Raw genomic sequence first — 22212 nt, 5'->3', positions numbered from 1 at the left:
CTATCTATCTATCTATCTATCTATCTATCTATCTATCTATCTATCTATCTACACGTATCTATCTATCTATCTACACGTATCTCTCTATCTATCTATCTATCTATCTTTGGTTGTAGAGCCCTTTGTTCGACCTTGGCTGCTTTTTGTCTCTTGAGATTTTTACACAGTTGGTAGGACTCCTTGGATGGGGGATGAGCCCATCACAGGTCCGCCAACTGCACACAGAACAAGTCAAACAGAATAAACGCATACAGCCATCTATGCCTCGAGTGGGATTCGAACTCACGATTCCAATAATTATGAGGGCTAATACAGCTCAAGCCTTTGACCGCGTGGCCATTGTGATCGGCACGGGAACACTACTAAACTAATTTTCATAAAGCTTCACTATTACAGAGTTTTACTGAAATCTATCATTCCATTCCAATTGTGGTTAAATGGGGCGACAGTAAAAGTTACTTTACATTAAAGCACAATAGATCATTGAAATTTGCGGTGCAAGGGCCGGACTTTATGGCCCACCCGTTACACACTCTCTATATTAAATCTGATGTGTCTCATGCGCGCAACTTGAGCGTAAATCCATCGATACAACTCCCCAGAAATCGAACCCGCGACCTTGCAGCTTGTAGTATAGTGCCTCAACCAATTACGCTACCGGTAGCTACATAACTGAATGATAGGTTGATTAGTGAATAATGAATTAGAAAGACTTTGGAAGGAAGCTACTGTGGCCATCTCAAAATATTGTCCCAAGTATTTGCTTGAGGTAACTGAAGAAACTAATGAAAGACCTCAGCGAGGATATCCGGCATCCAGGTCGAGATTCAAACCTTGAACTTCCCGATTACAAATGAAGAACATTACCGCTACACTAACCTATTTGTGCTTAATGTTTTAGTTTCCTTGTTTTCCTTATTATAAAAATAAATAAAAGAAATCTTATGAACTCGTTTTGCTGTGTGTCTCCATTCCTTTGCCCCCTGTGTTTGCTAGTTATAAATAATTATTGTTAATCGTATTTGGTTTGTAATCATTGTGGTAGGATGTCCTTATTGTTGTGTTTTGTGTATTGTTTTTTGTTTGAAGTGTTGTCACTTAGTGTAATGTGTGTTACTTGTCTGTTGTGTCCTATTGTGTACTACTGCCACCGGGCTAAAACCCAATTGCAGTATAATAAATAATATATATATATAGACGAAGTTCCTGTCTTTGTATCTGTGTGCCCTCCTAATTTATCGTTTTCTATGGGGTCCGTGTCACATCAAATAAATTAGGTAATTAGTGTCTCAGAAATTCTTGTTTTAATTAAATTATATCCCTTGTGCTAAGCATGGAGAAGTAACGATAGATATAAAGATAATTTTATTAATATCTGAAACAATACAGCTCACAGGATCTCATTTATTTAAATAATTTTCGGCCCCAGGCGAGTATTAACACAGATAACAATAACATCACGCACGAAAGCCAAGAGTCTTGCTAACAAATCAAAGTGAAATCAATCCTCACAGCTTTTGAGAGCCGTTTTGTCTCCTCTGAACATCATGACCGGTACAATGGTGTTAATTAGGCTGCCAGTATAAAGCGCCTTGCTTCTTGGGTCAATCTGTCAACGTCAGAGTTCGGAGAACACCCACGCTGCATTGGACCGGTGTCTAACCTCATTCTGCTTGGGGCTTACTGTCAGGCGGGCAGGATGCCACTCTGGTGACACAGGGTGAAGTCACCCATTGTGTCTTCTGTCCCAATGAGACCCCCTGTTCGAGTCTTTCTTCACAGATTCAATGAAAGGTACGTCATGTTTCTCACAGGTTCGTGGCGAGTCGACTCACATCAAAGTATGATACAGACTTCTACATATTCGGCAAACAAACTGCTGTAATTTTTATCGTAATGTCTTTATTTTGAAAAAAATAAAAAGCGGCTTCCGTAGTCTAGAGGTAACGTTCCCACCTCATGACTCGTAGTACGCGGGTTCAAATACCCGGCGGAGGTCGTCGAATTTTTAAGGGCGGAAAATTTCAGGGAACAAGTCCTCCGGAAGGGACTTTAAGCCGTGGGTCCCGTGTCGTAGCTTTACGGCACGTAAAAGAACCTCATATCTCCAAANAAAAAAAATAAAAACAGGCTTATGTGATCGTAATGTTGTGTCTCTGTGAATCCCCCTCTATCAGTCAATCTTTATGATATTTGGTACATACATCATGACACCTGAGCTCATCTCAACGGATTTCTTTTTTTATCAATCCCTCCCATCGGTCTGTGTGTCTATATGTGTATCTTTTCTATCGTTCCTACGCAACGGCTGCGTAAACAACGTCCCCACGGTAATGAATACACGCAACAATAGAAGAATTGTCGGACGCGTCGTTTTCTATGGGGTCCGTGTCATATCAAAGGAAAGTGTGCCATTAATTCTTCCCAGAACTTCTTGTTTTTATTTAGGTTTCGATTCTGCTTGTATTAAATTATACATAAAACTTTCTTCGCTCTTAGTTACCGTCCTTTGTGTTATTAAACTACTTTTCAATGGCCCTTCCAGCCCATTCAGGGCCCTTGGCCTCTTATTCAGTTCCGTAATCATTTCTCACAGACAGTAGGACTACTATTAAAATGACATTGTCCTAAAATTCGATATTCTTATATTTTTTCCATAATTTGAAATCTTAGCCAAATATGATTAGAATGATCAGATCAAGCTGTGTGAGCTGGGTGCGCATATAGCACGCACGGACTGAAGATGAATGCATATAACATTTTTGTCGGAAACCCAGAAGGAAAAAGACCACTAGGAAGACCTAGACGTAAGTTGGATGATAATATTAAAATTGAACATTGATTGACAGGATAGGAGTTGTATGGACAGGATTGATCTGGTTCAGGATAGGGACAAGTGGAGAGCTCTTGTGAATACGGTAATGAACCTTCTGGTTCAGTGAAATATTGGGAAATTTATGAACAGTTGAGCGACGGGCGGCTTCCCAAGAAAGATTGAGTTCCATGGAGTTAGTTTAATTAGTAGTATTTAATAACTTCTTGATATTGTGAAATATAAACTCCGTGGCCTATAGTCCGCAAGCGAACTATACCTACCGAGCCACCGCCGCTTGTCGGCGAAGTTAGTGCCAACTTTTCCGGATAGAGGGTGTCACGGGGTCAGCGCAACGAATCCCCACGGCCGTTAATTTCGGTTTTCTAGACCGGAGCCGCTATTTCCTTGAAATTGCCCCTCAATTATCCTCACGAGGCTGAGTGGACCCCGTTCCAGACCAACTAGTTCTCAGAAAATCTGGTAGTGCCGGGAATCGAAACCGGGACCTCTGGATCTGTAGCCAGGAACTCTGACCACTAGAACACAGAGGTGGTCGATATTGTGAAATGTTCACAGATTAACTTAAGGAATGCATATAAATATATCAGAAATGCAAGCCTGTCTCTTGTGAAATATCTCAACTATTTCGAAATTCTTTCGATAAATTCTCACGGCCCGGAAAGCAGCTAATGACATCCGTGTGGGAGAATGACCAGTAGGCGTGAACATGTCACTGGGTCAACAAAACCTAAGAAACTGCAAAACTCTAGTCACAAAGGAATCACTTACCATTAACCACCATGACGATGGTGTGAAGATCCGGTGTTTGCCAAATGACGTATTGTGGCCAAAGTGCGTAAGCTAGGGGCGTTAGTTCGTGTTTCTACCGCATTTCAACTCGGCTCACTCTCCGAGTAGGAAGTTATTATTGTTTTGTTCCTATACACTATTTAGCTTACAGCTTGACGTGGGTTGTCATCTCATGCTACCCCACTGAGAGTTAATTGCCCCCTGTCAGTTTCTCTACAAGAACTTCTTGCTGGAGGGCGGCCAGGGAATTTCGGTTGTTTTCCTGAAAGTGTTGTAGGCTGGGCCTATATTCAATGGTACTCAGGTTCGAATCTTAGAGAGAGTGATTCAGCCGATTCCTCATTCTTCACCCTTCAGTCCTGAAGATGGAAGCTCTGTCCATGGTAACATACATTATTTCCATCGGTGAAGCACCACAATTCGGCTACTTATAATTTCCATTACTAATTGAGGGGCAAACGGTCTAGAAACCCGAAATTAACGGCCGCCGTGGGGATTCGTTGCGCTGACACGTGGCACCCTCCATCCGAAAAAGTTGGTACTAACTTCGCCGACAAGCGGTAATCGCTGGGCTGGTATAGTTCGTTTGCGGACTAAAGCCACGGAGTTTTACTCGAGGGGCAAAGAGATTATTTTCTTCGCTGGTATTTTTATCAGTGTAGAAGTGGCCGTTGTCTCTAAACGACTAATCTCGTGCAGAGCTTATAATCATCATCATCATCATCTGTAATCTGTCAAGACGACAGGTCCACAGTCTCTTTCAAAACAATTCCTCCACTTAATGCGATCTAGAGCTTTCTCCTTCAAATGACAGTATCCTCTTCTGTCCCCAAGGTCATCCAGCATCTTCTTACGTCTTCTTCCTCGTCTTCTTGTTACTTCTATCCGCCCCTCTATCTTTCCTTCGATAACTTCTTTTAGAAGGCAGTTTCTGCGTAAAACATGACCAATCCAATTAGCCTTCCGTTTTCTTATTTCGTGTAGGATATTCCTCTGCTCACTGACTCTAATTAACACTTCTTCATTTCTCACATAATCGGTCCAACTGATCTTCTCCATCCTTCTCCAACACCACATTTCGAAACTTTCCAGATGTTTCTGATCTACTGCCCTAAGTGTCCATGTTTCAGCCCCATACAGAGCTATGCTCCAAATGCAGCATTTCACTAGTTTCTTCCTCAAATTTAAGTCCAATTTGCTGGTAAAAAGATTCTTCTTCTTGCTAAATGCAGCTTTTGCCATGGCAATCCCAGATTTAATTTCACTACTACACCTTCCATCATCTGTTAACAATCTACTCAAATATTTAAAACATTTCACTTTGTCCACTTGTGTTTGGTCTATCTTTATTGTGACTGGGGTTGGTTGTCTCGAAATTTTCATTACTTCTGTTTTTTCCACATTCATTTCCATGCCATAGCACCTTCCAATTTCAAAGCTTATAATATGTTAAGTAAATATAAAGTTATCACTGAGCTTAATTAAGTACCACGCCATGAAGAACTAAGGGAGTGGAGGTACAGATTCACACATTCTTAAACTCGTCTCTAGGTGAGGGTGAGTGTAAGCTTCACTGCCCGGGAGCTTTACCCTTGTACACGAGTAAATGACTTCCGGTAGCAGTCGAATAAGAGGAATGATTTGCCACAGAAACAATCCAGGCGCTGTGCAGATGATGAAAATAGTTTTTCTTACTGGGAACGAACTCCGCTTTCTCAAATATCAAGCACATAGCAAAATTTAAGTAACTAGTAACTGGGCCACCCTGTCTAGGGAAACATAATTACAGAGACCAGGTCGTCTAGGTTGGGGGTTGGACGCAAGACTGACGACCTTGCTATGTAAAAACAAAAATATTGTTGCGAAATGCACACAAGTGGAGACCTGCTGAGCAGTGTGGGGGTAATTCCCTAAGGAAGGCTAAGGCTAAAGATGGGGATTTTAGACAATGATAGCGAAATTGTTCCTGTGCTTAACTAATTAAGCACTATGCCATGAAGGCGTATGGGGGGTGGATGTATAGATCCACATTTTTTGACCTCGGCACTAGCTGGAGGTGGGTAATCAGTTTCACGCCCCAGCCGCTTTATCCCCGGGGATAGAATCCCCAGTATCCATTGGATAAGAGGCTGGATGGCCCCCAGAGCCGGTCTGGACAACGTCGAGAAAAGAAAATTTTTTACCCTACCGGGACTTGAACTCTAACCGCAAGGTCGTCCAGCCCGTAACCAGTTACTATACCGGCTGAGGTATCCCGGCTCCATAATGATGATAAAAATAATATTTTACAGTAAGATAAATTGTTTAATGTTTTGAAACACGTTAATATCCCGAAGTATAACTTCTCTCTGTCACATGAAAGCACAGATATTGATGGAGGTACTTCTGCCGCGACGATGAGGGGGCCCGTGGGTTCACGCGCCGTGCAGATATGGCTGTTGTAACGCCAGTTTTACCCAATAATCTTCCTAGACGAGCTCCACGGTCGCGCGAGGCAACCCGTATGTGGCTTCAGTACATTCATATGACAGAATTACAGATTGAAACCGACATGACCTCAGTTGTTACACAGCGAACAATTTAGGTGGAGCAGTGAGGCCAACGCATGCCAATATGACGTCAGAAAATTACCCTATGTCATATAAGGCGGGAAACGGAACAGCCAGACATGCGCAGTTGAATGAATGAATGAATGAATGAACCTTGTCGTACCATAAAAATAGGCTACGACGGGAAGTCAGAAACAAATATGTACGCAAGGTTATCGTACAAGCCCGAATATAAAGCCACCCCCTGTTTGTCCAGTGAGAAAACCAGAACGATTCTTTTACAAAATTCAATATGTCTTCCTAGTTGACTCTTTTCGTCTGAGAAAACTCCATAATGAGGAGCTTCATAACTTGTACTCTTCTCCAAGTATAATTCGAATGAGCAAGTCAAGGAGGACAAAGCTGGCAGGGCATGCAGCACGAATGGGGAGAAGAGGAATGCATATATTGCTGGGAAAGCCATGTGGAAAGGGACCACTGGGAAGACCAACGCTTAGGTGGACAATATTAAAATGGATCTTAGATAGGATGGGATGGTATGGATTGATCTGACTCATTATAGGGACCAGTGGAGGGCTCTTCTGAACACGGTAATGAACCTTCGGGTTCCATAAAACGCTGGGAAATTCTTGAGTACCTGCAGATTTGGCTTCTCCTTAAGAAGGGCTCAGCTTCATGAGTAAGTTAGTTAGTAAGTGGGCTCCTTCCTTCAGTTCTTCTTACCAAAACTTTGTACGCATTTATCACGTCTCCGATAGCTGTGCTTATTAAACAGGAATCATCCTATAGAGGAAAACCGCTCCTGCACTTTCTCGCGTTGTCAACATTGTGTCGATAAGAACCAGGAAACCTCTGTTCCGCTCTCAGAGAGCAGAGAGGCAGAGAGAGAGGTCTCTCTGCGGCAAGCAGTCACCAGTATCAATGTGTGGGCCCCACTGTTACGCCCGAATGCTGTAATTTCGGTTGACATTAATGGTCTTCGCGATAGAGCCGGCTCGGTACAGTTTTAATCCAACCAATTCCGAGCTCTCCGGTTGCAAGTCCCATAAATGTCACCAGCGCTCCCTCCCTCTCACACACACACATTGTATCCTATTGCTGCGCCATCTTTATTTGGGCACGTTTGCTGTGATATGCGATATAGCACAAATATATTATTTAAAGTTTAAAGTGAATTGAACTTATTGATTTTATCTGATGTAAAAATTAAGGGTAAAACTATCCCTGTAACAGGCTCTGAAGGCCCTTAGAGTTGTGAGACGTCGAGGCTCCGACATTTTCTAGACCATCGACTCACAGATGGCGGTGAGGTTGTCAGCCTTATTCTCCGACCACCCTTTACCCCCCAGGAAGTTTCCTGGTACTCATTTCTCTTAGAGGCTGAGTCGACCCCATGACCATAGTGCGGCTGGAAGTTCAATTGAAAATACAATGACCTCATCGGCAATCGAACCAGCGACTTCCGGCTTGTAGCCGAGTGCCCCTGCTTTGATTTGTGACTTACAATGGTTTGGTTTCTTTTGTTCTGTTTGAAGTCAGATTGCACTGATGTCTACAAATATAAGGGCTGAAGCATACAAAACTATTGTACAATTTTGCCTGTAGTTTAATATGGATATGTAATTTAGTCTCTGAAATTAAGGGAGGAACACAGACTGAGGGTGTTTGAGAACGGGGTGTTGAGGAGAATATTTGGACCGAAGAGAGATGAAGTGACAGGAGGTTGGAGAAAACTGCATAATGAGGGGCTTCATAACTTGTACTCTTCTCCAAGTATACGAGTAATTAGAATCAGCAAGTCAAGGAGGATGAGATAGACAGGGCATGTAGCACAGATTGAGGTACGAGGAATGTGTACAGAGGTTTGGTGGAGAAAACAGAAGAGGTCTCTAGGAAATGGGAGAATAATATTAGAACGTCTATTAAAGAAATAAAAAGGTGTTATGGTTTGGATTCATCTCGCTCTGGGTAAAGATAAATGGCAGACTTTTGTGAACACGGTAATGAACAATACAAAGTTTCATAAAGATTGGTTTAGGCAATCAAAAACAGAGATGAAGGTGGGGGACACAGACACAGAGACCTATGTATTTTTAAAGCTGGAACCGTGTTAATGTCACTTATAAAATTCTACAATTATGAATAGTCGCAGGAAAATAATTAAAATTAATTAGTAAATAAAATAAATGCTCAGAGCTACAAGAACTTGAATCACATAGAAGTGTGTCACCTGCGGTAGGATAAGTATGCAAGTCAGGCACATGAAATATTTCCCTGTGGAGAGAAGCTCTAATGATAGTAGAAACACATGTTTCTCAGCACAGAAAAAAATTACACACAATTTTAAATTAATATCTTTACCAGAAGCTTAGTACAATACAATGCTTTTCATTTCCGGTTGAGTGTTTTCCATCTATTAGATTTTAACTTAATTTCGCGGAAAGCGGCCTTTTCAAAATATGTGTGGGGGTTGCAGCAGGTTTAATCTCTATGATAATTACACCCACCTACTTAAACACATATGGCGTTTTGTTGTAGAAGACCAGATGACTTGCTGCTGGATAAGTGGGTGAAATTACCCGGTAATTTGACTCATATCCTAAATTTGGGGGGATCACGCGGTAGCGTAGTTGGTTGAGGCATTATGTTACAAGCCTGAAGGTCGCGGGTTCGATTTCCGATGAAGTGATTTGATACTTTTCAATTGACCTAATCCTTCCAGCGCAGTATGGCCCTGGGCTCGACTCAGCCTCTAACAGAAATGAGTACCAGGAATCTTCCTGGGGGTAAAGGGCGCCCGACGCGTAAGGCTGACAACCTCACCGCCATCTGTGAACCGGCTGTCTAGAAAATATGGGAGCCTCGACGTCTCACAAACCTATGGGCCTCCAAGGCCTGTTACAGGGATAACTTCACCTTGTATCCTTAATATGCAGGCAATTTCATTACATGTTCAGTTACTGTCCACGGGGTTTAATAACGGGCAATGCATGGGGTGGGACATTCACTTGTGTTACATTTATGGGCTCTTTCGTTAACACTGTTCGCATGCTTACATCTCCTAGCCTATTACCTCGAAGTATTTTCATGGAGAGACTGAGAAAAACAATGAAAAACTTCAACGGGACACTGTGTATCCAAGCTGAAATTATAACCCATAACCTCCTGGATAAAAAGTAGGACTGCTTCCAATGAAGACGTATAGGGGGAGTGGAGGTATGTAATGGGTTCACTGGTTCGGAATGGCTGCTTTGATTAGTGGTGCTGAAATTTAGAATTCTACTAGCACATACTTCGGAGCCGGGATAGCTCAGTAGATATAGCGACTGACTACGGTCTTGACGGCCGAGGGGTCGGAGTTCGAGTCCCGGTAGGGTCAAGAATTTTCTCTTCTCCACTTAGTCCAGACCGGCTCTAGGGCCCACACAGCCCCCTATCCAATGGGTACCGGGGGCTCTTTCCCCGGGTGTAAGGCGGGAAGGGCGTGGAGCTCACCACTCACCTCGAGCTGGTGACAACATAATAAAATATGGATCTATACAGCCACTTCTCCATACGCCTTCATGAGGTAGTGCTTTACTACAATCAATTCACAGACTAGAGGCCGTAATTATAAAAACGTAATTATGAGAGGGATGCAGACTTTCTCGGTGTTCGTGTCTGATGTGATTCCAACTCACGTAACAGAGCTGTTGGCAACGAGCAGCATTTCTCGTTCTGATCACTGCAGTTGATGATATGACGTTAAAAGCTAATTAGAAGAAAATAATTGGTTACAGGCTGGACTGATCCTGGAGGGCGTACCGGCAGATAAATTTCCGGGACGCCAAACAAAGGAGTGGTCACTTTTTTGTCTACTTTCCCTACTTTGAAAAAAAAAAGTGAAAATAAAAAGGAGGCTTATGAGATCACCTTGTTTTCTGTGAATCTGTCCCCACCCCCTAATTTCATCGATTTATATGCGGTCAGTGCAACATAGAAGGAAAGTAGACAATTAGTTCTTCCCAGAACTTCTTTTTACATAACGTAGTGGTGAAGTAAGGATTTCATGATAAAAATATTAACACAACATTATTTCCAATAAACCTATTGCGATGTTATGACTTAGCTAGGTTGTCCTAACTAAACCTGGTTTATTAATGTATTTAAAAAAACTCTGGAATATAATTAGACTATATCCTAAATACTGCAGGCCTGAAACCAAAGTAGGCGTATTTTACATATTGTCACGATTTAGGTGTGTGACTATAGACGAGGTATGAACTGGTGAATTGATTTATTGACCGCCTATGAACACAACTAGAACTGCAAGTAATCACATCGCTGCCGCTTCTTTCCACAATTTCCAAATCACTACAAGCTAAGTTTTCGTCACTCTTCAACAGCCGTTCCATGGCAACGGCTTCTAACAGTGAAGATTCATCAGCTTCATCCACTCAAATTCTATCTTGTAGAGAATTCCACTGGACTGACAGTTCTGGAACTCAACTGCTGATTCTCAACTAACAACTGCCAACTGACAACCAAATCTCAGGCTGGCAGCCATTTCACACCAACATCCTAGTCTTATCTTCACAGGCTGTTTCACCTAACAATTAACTGAGTCAAAAGTCAAAGTCAAAATTATGTTACGATCGACGATGTCTGTCAGTCTGTCTTGGAATAAAACACACATATGGGGCTTAAGACCAGAACTTTATTACTGTCAGACATTTGCAGGTTTATTGATGTGGGGCGCTCTCTCTGACGAGAGGACGGTTCTGTCGTTTGCCAGAGTAACAGTCAGCAGTAATAAATCTGTTGTCAGTATGTAAAATTTAAATTGTACATGTTTTTAAATGTATGTATATACAATACTCGTTTGTGGAGTTCATGGGGGTAGGCCTAGGCCCACTGGGGCTGTAGTGCCAAGGAAAACAAAACAAAAAATATACAATATATAGTACAGGACCTGTGTCAGTCCAGGCTCAGTACATCAGATCATGTCCTATCATTAGTAGCTCCTGCTACAACGGCAGCCTTGTCACTTGAATTAACTGAGTCACCCCAGTTGTCTTCAAGATACCTCCTCGGCACCGACCGCATAGAAAACACCACCGTTTCCATTGTTGTAGACCAACTCTTGCAGCTACCTAGCAACGGTTTACATGACATTGTTTTCAATAGTAACTCTATTATTGTAGAGGTGTCTTTATCGCGCTGTTGCATAGCAACGACTGCTGTGTTGTTGTTCGTTTCGAGGTTCTGCTTAACAACGGGTCTATATGCCACAATATTATGTTAAATGTACTTCATTTTAGTAAAGAATTTAGTGAACAGGAGAATAGAAATTGAAATGCATAAAATCAATGTAATTATTGGCTATTTGAGGAGAAGTAATTTCTCAAGACGGAATATGCTTCAAGGAGTTAATCAATTAATAAGTTTTATTCACTTGTCCCAACCTCTTACCTAATATTAATATGTTTAAAGGACTAGTTCTACATAAGGGAAATAAAATAACAAATCTAAGTTAAATTACAGGAAAGGTGTTCTTCCAACCCACAAGTAATAGCACTAATTCCATGTTTTCTTGACAATTTATTTCTGTTTCCCTTGCAAGAAACAGACTAATAAAATTAAGTTACTTAAATATTTTATAAGTTTATGGCATACGGAAGTCAATTTATAGTTAAAATTAAAAAAGAAAACTTAAAAGTCCTGTAACAATATCCAAGAGCACTCTGCCAGATATACAAAAAATAAACAGCGCTTTATAGAACTGGGAAAAAATATATATAGAATCTGACGGTACAGATAAGCGTGGAGTATTTCATATCACAGTAGAATCGCCTTCTGTCCGACACGGAACTCATTTTATTGCGCTTAACGATATAGGGAGCACTAGACATTAAACTCTAAACTTAAGAAAGGTAAGAATAAAATATAAAAATTTGTATAGTCATTCTATCTTAAAAAATAATAATAAAATAATGATTAAGCACACAGGTAGACCTGTCGCTGTCTGGTAATTTCATAACAGACGTAATTAGTAATGAAACAAACTTAGATTTCACCTTCACCTTCCAGTCGCATTTACGCCAAGATTAATTACTCTATGGGAAAAGAGATTTTCATGTTTAAAAATTCCCCTTGTTCTTATCTGAAGGTCACTAGGACATCCACCTGGATTAAAAAGAAAATGAGGCTTGTTCTGGGTTCGCTTCAAACATGAGGCACAAATATGGATAATAAACAAATTATTTTCGGCACAATTAAGCGCCTTTTTGGACCGCCTCTGTGGTCTAGTGGTCAGAGTTCCTGGCTACAGATCCAGAGGTCCCGGGTTCGATACCCGGCACTACCAGATTTTCTGAGAAGTAATGGGTCTGGAACGGGGTCCACTCAGCCTCGTGAGGATAATTAAGGAGCTATTTCAAGGAAATATCGGTTACGGTCTAGAAAACCGAGATTAACGGCTGTGGGAATCCGTTGCGCTGACCACGCGACACTCTCTACCCGCAAAAATTGGCACTAAGTTCCCCGACAAGCGGCGGTCGCTCCGTCGGTATAGTTCGCTTTGTGATTACAGGCCACGGAGTTTGTTTTGTTGTTTAGTCGCCTCTTTTCCTTTGATACGATAAGGACCGTCCACAAAACTACAAAATTTGCCTAGCAAAGACAGGCGGGGACACACAGCCAGGAAGTTGATCTCATAAGCCTCATAAAATATTAGCGGGCTACATAGATGAACAGACACGGACAGACAGCATTGTGATATCATAAGCATCCTTTTATTTTTTTAATAAGAGGTATAGAACAGAAACACGCCTACAGTAAATCATTAAGTTTCTAAACCTGGAAATCAGGCTCATTGCGTGTAATATAACAAGTAAGTGTAACTGTAGAACAGAGTTTACAAAACTCACGGTCCGTGTACCACCAGTGATCAGCGGAAAAATTCATAGTGAACAAGATTCGCCTTCAAAAAATGGGCAAAACGTGTTTTGTATGACAAAAATTTTTGTATTAATTTATTTTCGCTTTTGATAAGACGATGGTGTAACTGGTGACTAATGAATGTATGGAGGGTAGGCCTCCTCGACCCTTGCACCGCGACCTACAGCGGTCTTTTGTGCTTAACTGGTGACTAAATTGGACTCAAATTATATTCGAAATTCTTAAAATATATCGTCTAACATCTGGGAGATCGGCCAAAGAAATAAGAGGCCCGCTGTCGAAGAAAAATTTTGAACCCCTGCTCTAAACTTACATTTAGTGAATTGAGTGAACCGTGTGTAAAAGCCTGTCATACCGCGTGTAATTTTTGGGCAACATTTATTTTGTGGCTTTGGTACAGAGTATTAATATTTCGAAAGAACTTTCTTTCTCCATCCTCATGGTAGTACTGTCCCTCAAGATGAAATATGTGTCAAAAGGTTTAGCCGTATTACCAGGCTACACGGTACCATAACGTAAAAGACAGCAATATTAATTTCCCCTACTGAATTTGAAACGTACTGTGAAATATGCGAATCAGTCTTTTTAGCTGTGAAATCCTGTTACGTGTGATTTCTGCTAATATGTCTTCAAATTATGGCCCACACATTAGAATACCACGTGATGGGACTGTGGCTCCACCCCGACTGTGGTAGGCGGGGCTAGGAGCTATAGACTCCACCCCACCAATTCCTGTGGCCAGGCGATGACAGAAACAGGGGAGGAAGTGACGTCACTTGAAAAAAATGTTGTCTAAATAACTTTGAAGAAGATTTCATATATAGGCAACAATGTTCTTGATGACAATGATGATATGATGATTCTATTGAAGAAATTTCAATAAAATTATTAAGATAATCAATATATTTAGATTATTATATTAAATATTGGTTGTATTATCTGCAGTGTGAGTAGCGATGTACCTCAGTCAATAAGACTTAAAGCAAGTGATTTCTAGCTCAGTAATTACGTGTGGTTCGATTCCTAGCAACGGTAAAGATTTCATACGGTTTGCCATCTTGTCCAGGCAGGCTCTGGGCCCACAAGTGGGCTTTGTGTTTTGTAAGTGGGGTAAAGTGGCAGTGGTACAGATAAATCTATTCATGTCATTTCGATGATAGGGTTAAACACGTACTGAAATCTACCTTTCATGCATTTCCTACGGCCTTTATGGCTTCAAGCGACACAGCAAAAATGTTAAATATGTCCCTGTGCTCAACTAATTAAGCACTACGCCATGAAGACGTATTGGGGGAGCGGATGTATAGATCCACGTCTTCTTGAACTCCGTTGTAGTTGGAGATGAGTGGTCGGCTTCACGCCGTGGCCGCTTTACCCCCGGTACGCATTGGTTAAAAGGCTGGGAGGGACCCAGAGCCGGTCTAGACGACATGGAGAAAAATCTTAACCTTACAGGGACTTGAACTCTGATCCCTCTTGTCGTCCAGCCCGTAGCCAATCGCTATACCTACTGAGCTATCCCGGACTAATGCTGTAACCGAATGAAGGGGTTATTCACGAAATTACACAATAGAATACGTGGCATATACACGCAATAAAAATATAAACACACAATGTGATTATATAAAGGTTTTTATTTTAAACAGATTTCTAACCACAAAACATTCTTAGCGCCTCAACATCTGTAACAATTCACAAGTCTACACAGCTAGATTTTGTCTGTTATAACGAGGGTCCTATAAGTTTGAGCTATTTTGTTTCTGAATGGAAACGAATTGGGTCTTGTATTCTGTGGCACAGAGGGTTCACCTCCTCATGTATTGTAGAGGAAGGGTTGATCAGAGCGTTTTGAAGCCCTATCTCCGGAGATATCTATTGGACCCATCTATGTTTTGTCTGAGGATGGGGACAGAATCCAATCTCCGAAACGCTGTGTTGTAAAAAAGGAAACAGGACGGGTTTTTTAAAAAACAGACAGGACGATGGATAATGTCCAAAAACATATTACTTGCAGCAATTTGCCATCGTCACAAACTTTTGGTTCTTACTTAATAGTTTCTATTTTTATAAAAAATATGCCGACAGACTTCTACGATTTTTATCTGACCTGCTTATACTGAGGTCCATTTAGTGAGTCAGATTAATTTCGAGTGCCTCACTGAATTGTTCGATGTCTGTACTTTTGTTTTACTTGTTATCATGATATCATTATCGATACTTAAAAGATAAAATTAAAAAATTTAATATCACGATAAAGAGCTCTTTTCGAGAAATTAAGAATTAGTAAGTTGTTTGAGAAATTCACACACTTTTTTGAAGTCTGAAGTTCAATTAGCGCACTCACAGAAACACTATAATGGACTTTATCCTGGATTAACACTATTACACTCTATTACTTCAAGATACGTTTTAATATTATCCTTATATATAAATTATGTCACGATAACTTATGTGATATGTGTCCCATTTGTACGCTGTGACAAATATCACCTTCAATTGTGTTCCAAATACGGTTTCAGGCACATAAATAATTTTATTTAAAAAACTTATTTACATTACTTGAACAACAATTGTTTTCAACGTGTGGATTGCGAGCGTTTTTTTTTTGTCAATTACTTTTGCAGACGTTGAAGATAAGAATATTTACATTAAATAAAATACCCGGTTGCATAAACCTTTTAAAATCATACACGTATTTACAAAAGAAATTTGTTTTACTATAATTTTATATTTTTATACAATAGATGGCACTATTTGAAAAGGGAGGGATAGTTATTATAAATTTTAGGTCTCTCTTCTACCTATAATACAACGCAAAAGAAAAATCCAAATGCCCAGCGAGAAGCAGAAAGTTGAGGTCCACTGACGTAAGAATAACAAAATGGGTATTTATTCCAACGTCATTCGAATAAAAGGGTTAAACTTTACAACATAACTAATATTATTCTATCCTTACATTTTCATATAAATCTAATACTGTGTGAATAGTATGACAGAAGATTTGATACACAAATTATACTCGTGTTAACAGCAAATACGGATATGGATGTTACAACTAGTTCCATTTCCCTCCGTGTTCATCCTCTTTAACCAGGGAGGAGATTATAGATCCGGTGTCTGCCGGCAGGTGGGTCTGTCTCCAGATTCCGAACTCAACTCAAGGTATATACCTCTCTCTCTTATTCAGGACAGGTTACCCCTCTTTATCATACAACAGCGAACACAGTGGGTGCGCGCTCACCCGTCACATTACCGCTCCCCCTCCTGTCACGTCCCGCCCAGGTACATCAGTCGTTTCGCTTCGGTGACGGAATGGGGAAAAAAAAAAATAAAGCGCCGTATCTTTTGATCCCCCCCCCTTTCTGCCTCAGATCTGTATATTCGTGTATGTATGTGTGTACGAGAGGTTGTGGTGTTGCTTGATGTTGGGGGGGGGGTTGTTGCTGTGCCCTGTCAGCGAGACCTTTCCCAGTCGTTCTTATCCTCCTTCTCCTCCTCCTCCTCGTCTTTCTCTCCCTCTTTCCCTCCTCCTCTCCGCGCCGCGCACCCTACAAGCCCTCAGGAGCAACGTCAAAAAAATGGCAGCGCTAGGCGGTCGTGTCTGTCAGTTCTCGCCTGCCCGGTGCGGATCTAGCAGCACTCGCTGGTGTCGCGACAACACGCCAACAGCGCAGCGATCTCAGGTATCGGCTTCGGGGGCTAAACCGAGCACAATTCTCACTCTCTCACTGGGACAGCTACAACAACGTAAAGTGTAAAGTGTAACGTCCAGGTAGAATCCAAACTCAAAGTGACAGTGTGTTTAGGGGGGCTCTGTGGGGTTTCCAAGCGCCACGCCCCCTTCCCTGACTGCTGGGTGGTCCATAGAACAGCGTGCCCCCGTGCCGTGTGCTGGGCGGACCAAGTGAAACAGAAAAGAGGGGTAAAAAAAAAAGGATAAATGAAGAACAAGAGAAATCCAACTAACTTGTGTATCTTCAGACGTGGAAATGTCGTTAAATAGTGATCGCACAGAAGCAGCTGCTGTGTCAGTGTTGTTAGAAGCACGACGACTAATTCACACGATCGCTTTTTGTGGGAAGGTTCAGACTTAATGACACTGGTGATGACATTTCGACCGGACGCTGGGAAACTCAAGCCCCGTCAACGGAGATAAACGATTGTTCTGGTGAAAAGTTCAGTGATCATTAGGTTCTGCACTGATGGAGGGGATCACATCCTAAAGGAAACAAACCGTTCAGGATTCTTCCGGGTAGCGACATGTGATGATGATAATGATGATGAGGATATGTCAAAGTGATGACAGAAGATGCAGGAAGCTGGTGGTGGGAAGTGAACACCTGTGTCATGTCTCCAAAGCAGTGAAACCCATGTGGTCCTGAACTGATAGTAACGGGGTTCAAAACTCGCTCTCTCCATGCTGTTGCAGACCATGGAGGAGAACTGTACGCTCCGACCCTGCGCCACCGACTTCTCCATCGCCGCCATTATGGCGCGGCACGACCGTCGCAGTCGCAACAAGCAGCAAGAGGCGTCGGATACTCTGTCACCACTAGGTAGGCAACACCGCACGGGGAACACAATTCGCCTTCCCGTGCGAATCTAACTATAGGTGAAACGTTATGTTAAGGTCTCAAATTGTACTGCAGGCATGTAACGTGGGAAAACAGAGGTGGCTCTGTTATAAGTTTACATTTTCGTATCTAAAATACAGCTGAATGAAAGGAATTCATGTAAAATTTCAGGTTTTCACGGCGGTGACTATGAAGAATGCCGTTTTCTTGGATGTGGCGCCGTATAGATATTGTATAAGCCGATGTTTCGGAGGAGCGTATCGTATGCAGCCACCTTCTCACGCTGGTTCTTCTCTCGCGGATTTTTTTTTTATTTTTCTTATACCCTGAAGATGGAGGCGATACGTTCCTCCGAAACGTCGGTTTATTCAATATCTACACGGTGCCACATCCCAGAAGACGGCATTCGTCGAAAAGAATTTGAAGTCTCCAAATTATTGGAGATTTGATATTATAGGGTCCAGATTCTCGTGAAAGCTACTAAGAATAACACTGTTTTCTGCTATGTGACGCCGTTTAAGCTAGTAGAAGCTTGCCTATGTTTCGGAGACAGAATATTTCTTCGAAACGTCCTACACGTCGCCACATGCCAGAAAACAGAACTCAACATAATTACTCATATAATGATGCTGTCAGAAGGGCAGGTTTATTAGTGAATAAAGAGTAGGAAAATGTGGAAGCTGCCATGACAACAATTCTCCTGTTCGAGATATGAGCCCGGTACCTCCGGGTACGAAGCAAGTTGCTACCCACACGACCAGACCTTCAGTTAGCATGAAATGAAAATATCAAAATAAACCTCAACGAGGCTAAAATACACGTATATCTGTTTCCTGTCCCCAGAGAGTCAATACAACTATGAAGGAAAACAAGTTATAAACCGTATTGGTCTAAATTTTCTAAATTATTTTTGAGGATCCCACGATAAGGGTAGAAACATTTCAGGCCCCCCTGACTTATAAGAGTTACGCTTGTTTAAAATGTTATTTATATCAATTTAAATAATAATTAATATTCTAAGCACAGAGTAATTTCCCTTTTGTTGTGTGCCTATATTTTAATGCGACGTTTTAGAATTAAAATTTATTCAGAATTTTTACTATACACATTTCCGGTGTCACCCCCCCTTGGAGGCTCACACTTCTAGGAACCCTGTTATTAGCTTATTTTATTATGGAGGCTTATTTTACTGCACTTTCATTTAAAACGGCGCTGTATGAATTTAAAGTGCAAATCTATAGGCACATATTGGACGTGCTATTCAATTAACCTTATCCTGCTAAAGTATGCCTATTTTTCTTACTTGCATGTTTAGGACCTTTTATTTAAGAAATGACGTCAGACTGAACAGACCTTTCGATGGTCTTCATATGAATTTGATTAAGGGCATAGACCTGAATTCAGTTATACTGAACAAATGTTCATACGTTTGCAGTAATCAGGTTTGCCTACCACAAAATTCCCAGTTTTTTTTTAACTCTCTATTTCTTCTAAGTAATATGTATATATAAGTTCAGTCTGTACCTCACAGGAAACGCATTACGTCACAGCTACAAAGCCCAACCGGTTAATGCTGTTTATTGTAAAAACCATACGGAACACACAGATACACTCCATGCGTAGATGCAGGGTTTTAGTGTGTTAAAGTGTGTGGTACATATAGTAACCACTGGGATTTAAAGGATTAAGTTCATCTGGTTCAGTATAAGGATCAGTGGAAGGCTCTTGTGAACACGGTAATGAACCATCGGGTTCCATAAAATGCTGGGAAGTTCTTGAGTAGCTGAGAGACTGACGGCTTCTTAAGGACTTTTCTCTATGCAGGTAATAAGGGCGTAGAAAGAGAAGGAAGCATATCTTGTCAATTAAATTTAAGCATGATGAGATTAAGTTTAATTTCGTGGCTCTCATGCCCACCATTTCTCTTGTAAATGCAGTATTTGCGTTAACATTAATTTTGCGCATGTTTTTGATATTTAATTTTTAATTGATCAATGAATTAATCAATATTAATTATAATTCCGCGTATATTATGAGATTCATTGTTTAATAATTTCTGTAGACTATCTTTAATAACTCGAAATAAGAAGTCAGAATTTGGCATTTTTAGGTCTACTAAGTACTTTTAACTATAATTTTATTTAATTTAATCGGAGAATTTGTATTATGCCTGAGTTTATTTCTATGAAATATCAGTCTATCGACATCAGCACTTAACATGAAAAAAAAATTACATGTTAATAGTCACTAATTAGACTGACTTTTATCGAATTATTCAGCTGTAAATGTGATTCTCACTGGGAATATTGTGTGGCCATATCCCGCCATAGCTAAGCATGTTATATTTTTTCGAAGAAGTTAGACAGCCCTTACTTTTGGTATAGACATCGGCTGCATAACCTTTTGTCTTGCTGACAGGTGTTACATCCATCGCTATTACGAAGTCTGTATCCGAGTACACGCGAATTCTGTTACACTCCAAGTAAAGTGCGTCGATCTGAGACGATAAATCAGATCAATTAATTAGCAAATGTTTCAGTCGATCAAACGTAAAAGGATTTAATTTCAAAGGACAAGTCCAGACAGTAACAACGCTGTTTTTTTTCCATCCACAAACAACGTCAACCCTTTAAAGCAAGTGGTTACTATATGCACCACCAGCTTTAACACAATAAAACTCTGCATTCTGCCCACAGAACGTATCTGTGTGTTCCGTATGGTTCTCACAGTAAACAGCGACTGTTTCCCTGAACAGCATTAACCGGTTGGGCTTTGTAGTGCAGACATAATATGTTTCCTGTGAGGTACGGACGAAATTTGTATATATTACTTAGAAAGAAATCAGTTATTAAGGGTCGTAAGAAGCGTCGAAAAGGAAACCAGTGCCTGGGGGTATAACTGGGCTACTCTGTTCCTGGGGGATATAAATACAATGGGGCCTGGCTCTCCAGGTTGGGGGAATCTCGAATCTGAGACAGTAAAATGTGTTTATGAGTCCCGCGGGACTCAAACACGAGAATGACTGTGCTGGCGAGGACCAGCAGCAATTGTAAACGAGAGACCCATCCTCTAGTGAGAGAGGATGTTACATAAGGACTATGACTGGTCGTGAGTCTCAAGGGACTTGTCGCCAAGACCAAATGATTGGCCGTAAACCGTCAGTAGCAAAGTAACTGTGATTATGATTCTGAGAAAATTAAATGAATAAACATTGCCTTTAAGTGGGATGTGACATTAATAGCATGGAAAAGGGATAAGTCTGAAATGAATGAAAGTTTGGAATAAGGTTGAAAGGCTGTTCTCAATAAGTCACATAATACGAAACATATGCTTTGTTTACGAATGAAATTATCATACGTTGAAACGGATATGGGAAATGTCACATAAAACATCTGACGGTATTGTTCTCCATAATATTCCAACGTATTGTCCTTTTGAAGACATAGAAATTTGTATCAAGCCAGATATGAATCGTATACACAGATATAAAAATTATTTCTGAGTTTGGAACATTTCACAAAATCAGAGATCCCATTCCTGGGTGAGGGTAGAGCTTAATTACATTTTAATACCGCACTGCAAAAACCAGTAGCTAATTTCCGTTTCATAACATGCAACACAATAATACGCCATGCTTGTAATGTTATAATTTTCATGACGATTAGCTTTACTGATTACAGAACAATTTCAATTTACAGTTAGATTATTTCGTGGCGGCCATATCAAATGTTCGGCTCACATAATTACTCTGTCCTTTGATGTTACAAAAAAGAAAAAAGTAATTCACGTACGTTGAGTTTCAGCTACATTTGTTTCATGGCAGAAATAATAGTTGACCACATTTTGAAGCACTGTGCAACTGGACAGGCCTATTTCAACTTGATACAGTGACATATGGCGATTTGGTGATATCGGCGGAAGCTGTCGGACACATGGATATGCGGAGTGACTAATTTACTCTAAGCCTGCAGATAGTATACGGGTTCAGATCAGTTCCAATTTCCACAGGCTTTCTCTGTTCAGATTCGGGTCTATAAATAACACGGGGCATACCCGTGGTATAATCAATATAACCGATGAAATATCCACGTGATCTTCTGGGATAAAGCCAATGTACAAAGCCGAGAGATTTGTCTAGGGTCAAATGGGCATTAGATGGCCTTTCCACAACGACTGCGAAACTCAATTATTATATATCTACATGCGGGCAGCATAAGCAATCAGGCGTTACTTCCTAACGTGAGATGACGGAAGAGAAAGGGCCGTTAACTGTATTGATCAGAGAGGCGGTCTGCTTCGTCTCTGTGTTGAAGCGACCACACACACCCACAGAGAAGAGTCAAAAAATCTGTAGTCTCGTTTCCTGCAAGTAAAATGTTGCAAGATCTAAACTTTAGCGTTATTCTCAACCCGTTGAAGAATGTCGTCTTCTGGGATGTGGCGCCATGTAGATATCGTGTAAACTGATGTTTCGGAGGAACGTATCGCCTCCGTTTTCAGGGTATAAAAATCCACGAGGGAGGAA

At 41.0% G+C, this 22212-nt stretch overlaps 2 protein-coding genes across 2 annotated transcripts in view; one reads left to right on the top strand and one right to left on the bottom strand.

The window, feature by feature from the left end:
* The window catches only part of LOC111864694 (golgin subfamily A member 7), a 405703-nt gene that overhangs the window by 198067 nt on the left and 185424 nt on the right, over positions 1-22212 (bottom strand). The window lies entirely within an intron of this gene.
* The window catches only part of LOC111864693 (T-box transcription factor TBX20), a 96049-nt gene continuing 90579 nt past the window's right edge, over positions 16743-22212 (top strand). Inside the window, exon 1 of the mRNA XM_023852125.2 lies at positions 16743-17669. Coding sequence (XP_023707893.1) covers positions 17531-17669 — 139 coding nt within the window. The 5' untranslated portion in view covers positions 16743-17530. The remainder of the gene's footprint in view (positions 17670-22212) is intronic.

This window comes from Cryptotermes secundus, unplaced genomic scaffold (assembly GCF_002891405.2).
Source record: "Cryptotermes secundus unplaced genomic scaffold, Csec_1.0 scaffold441, whole genome shotgun sequence".
NCBI lineage: Eukaryota > Metazoa > Arthropoda > Insecta > Blattodea > Kalotermitidae > Cryptotermes > Cryptotermes secundus.
This window is presented reverse-complemented; position numbering and strand designations above follow the sequence as displayed.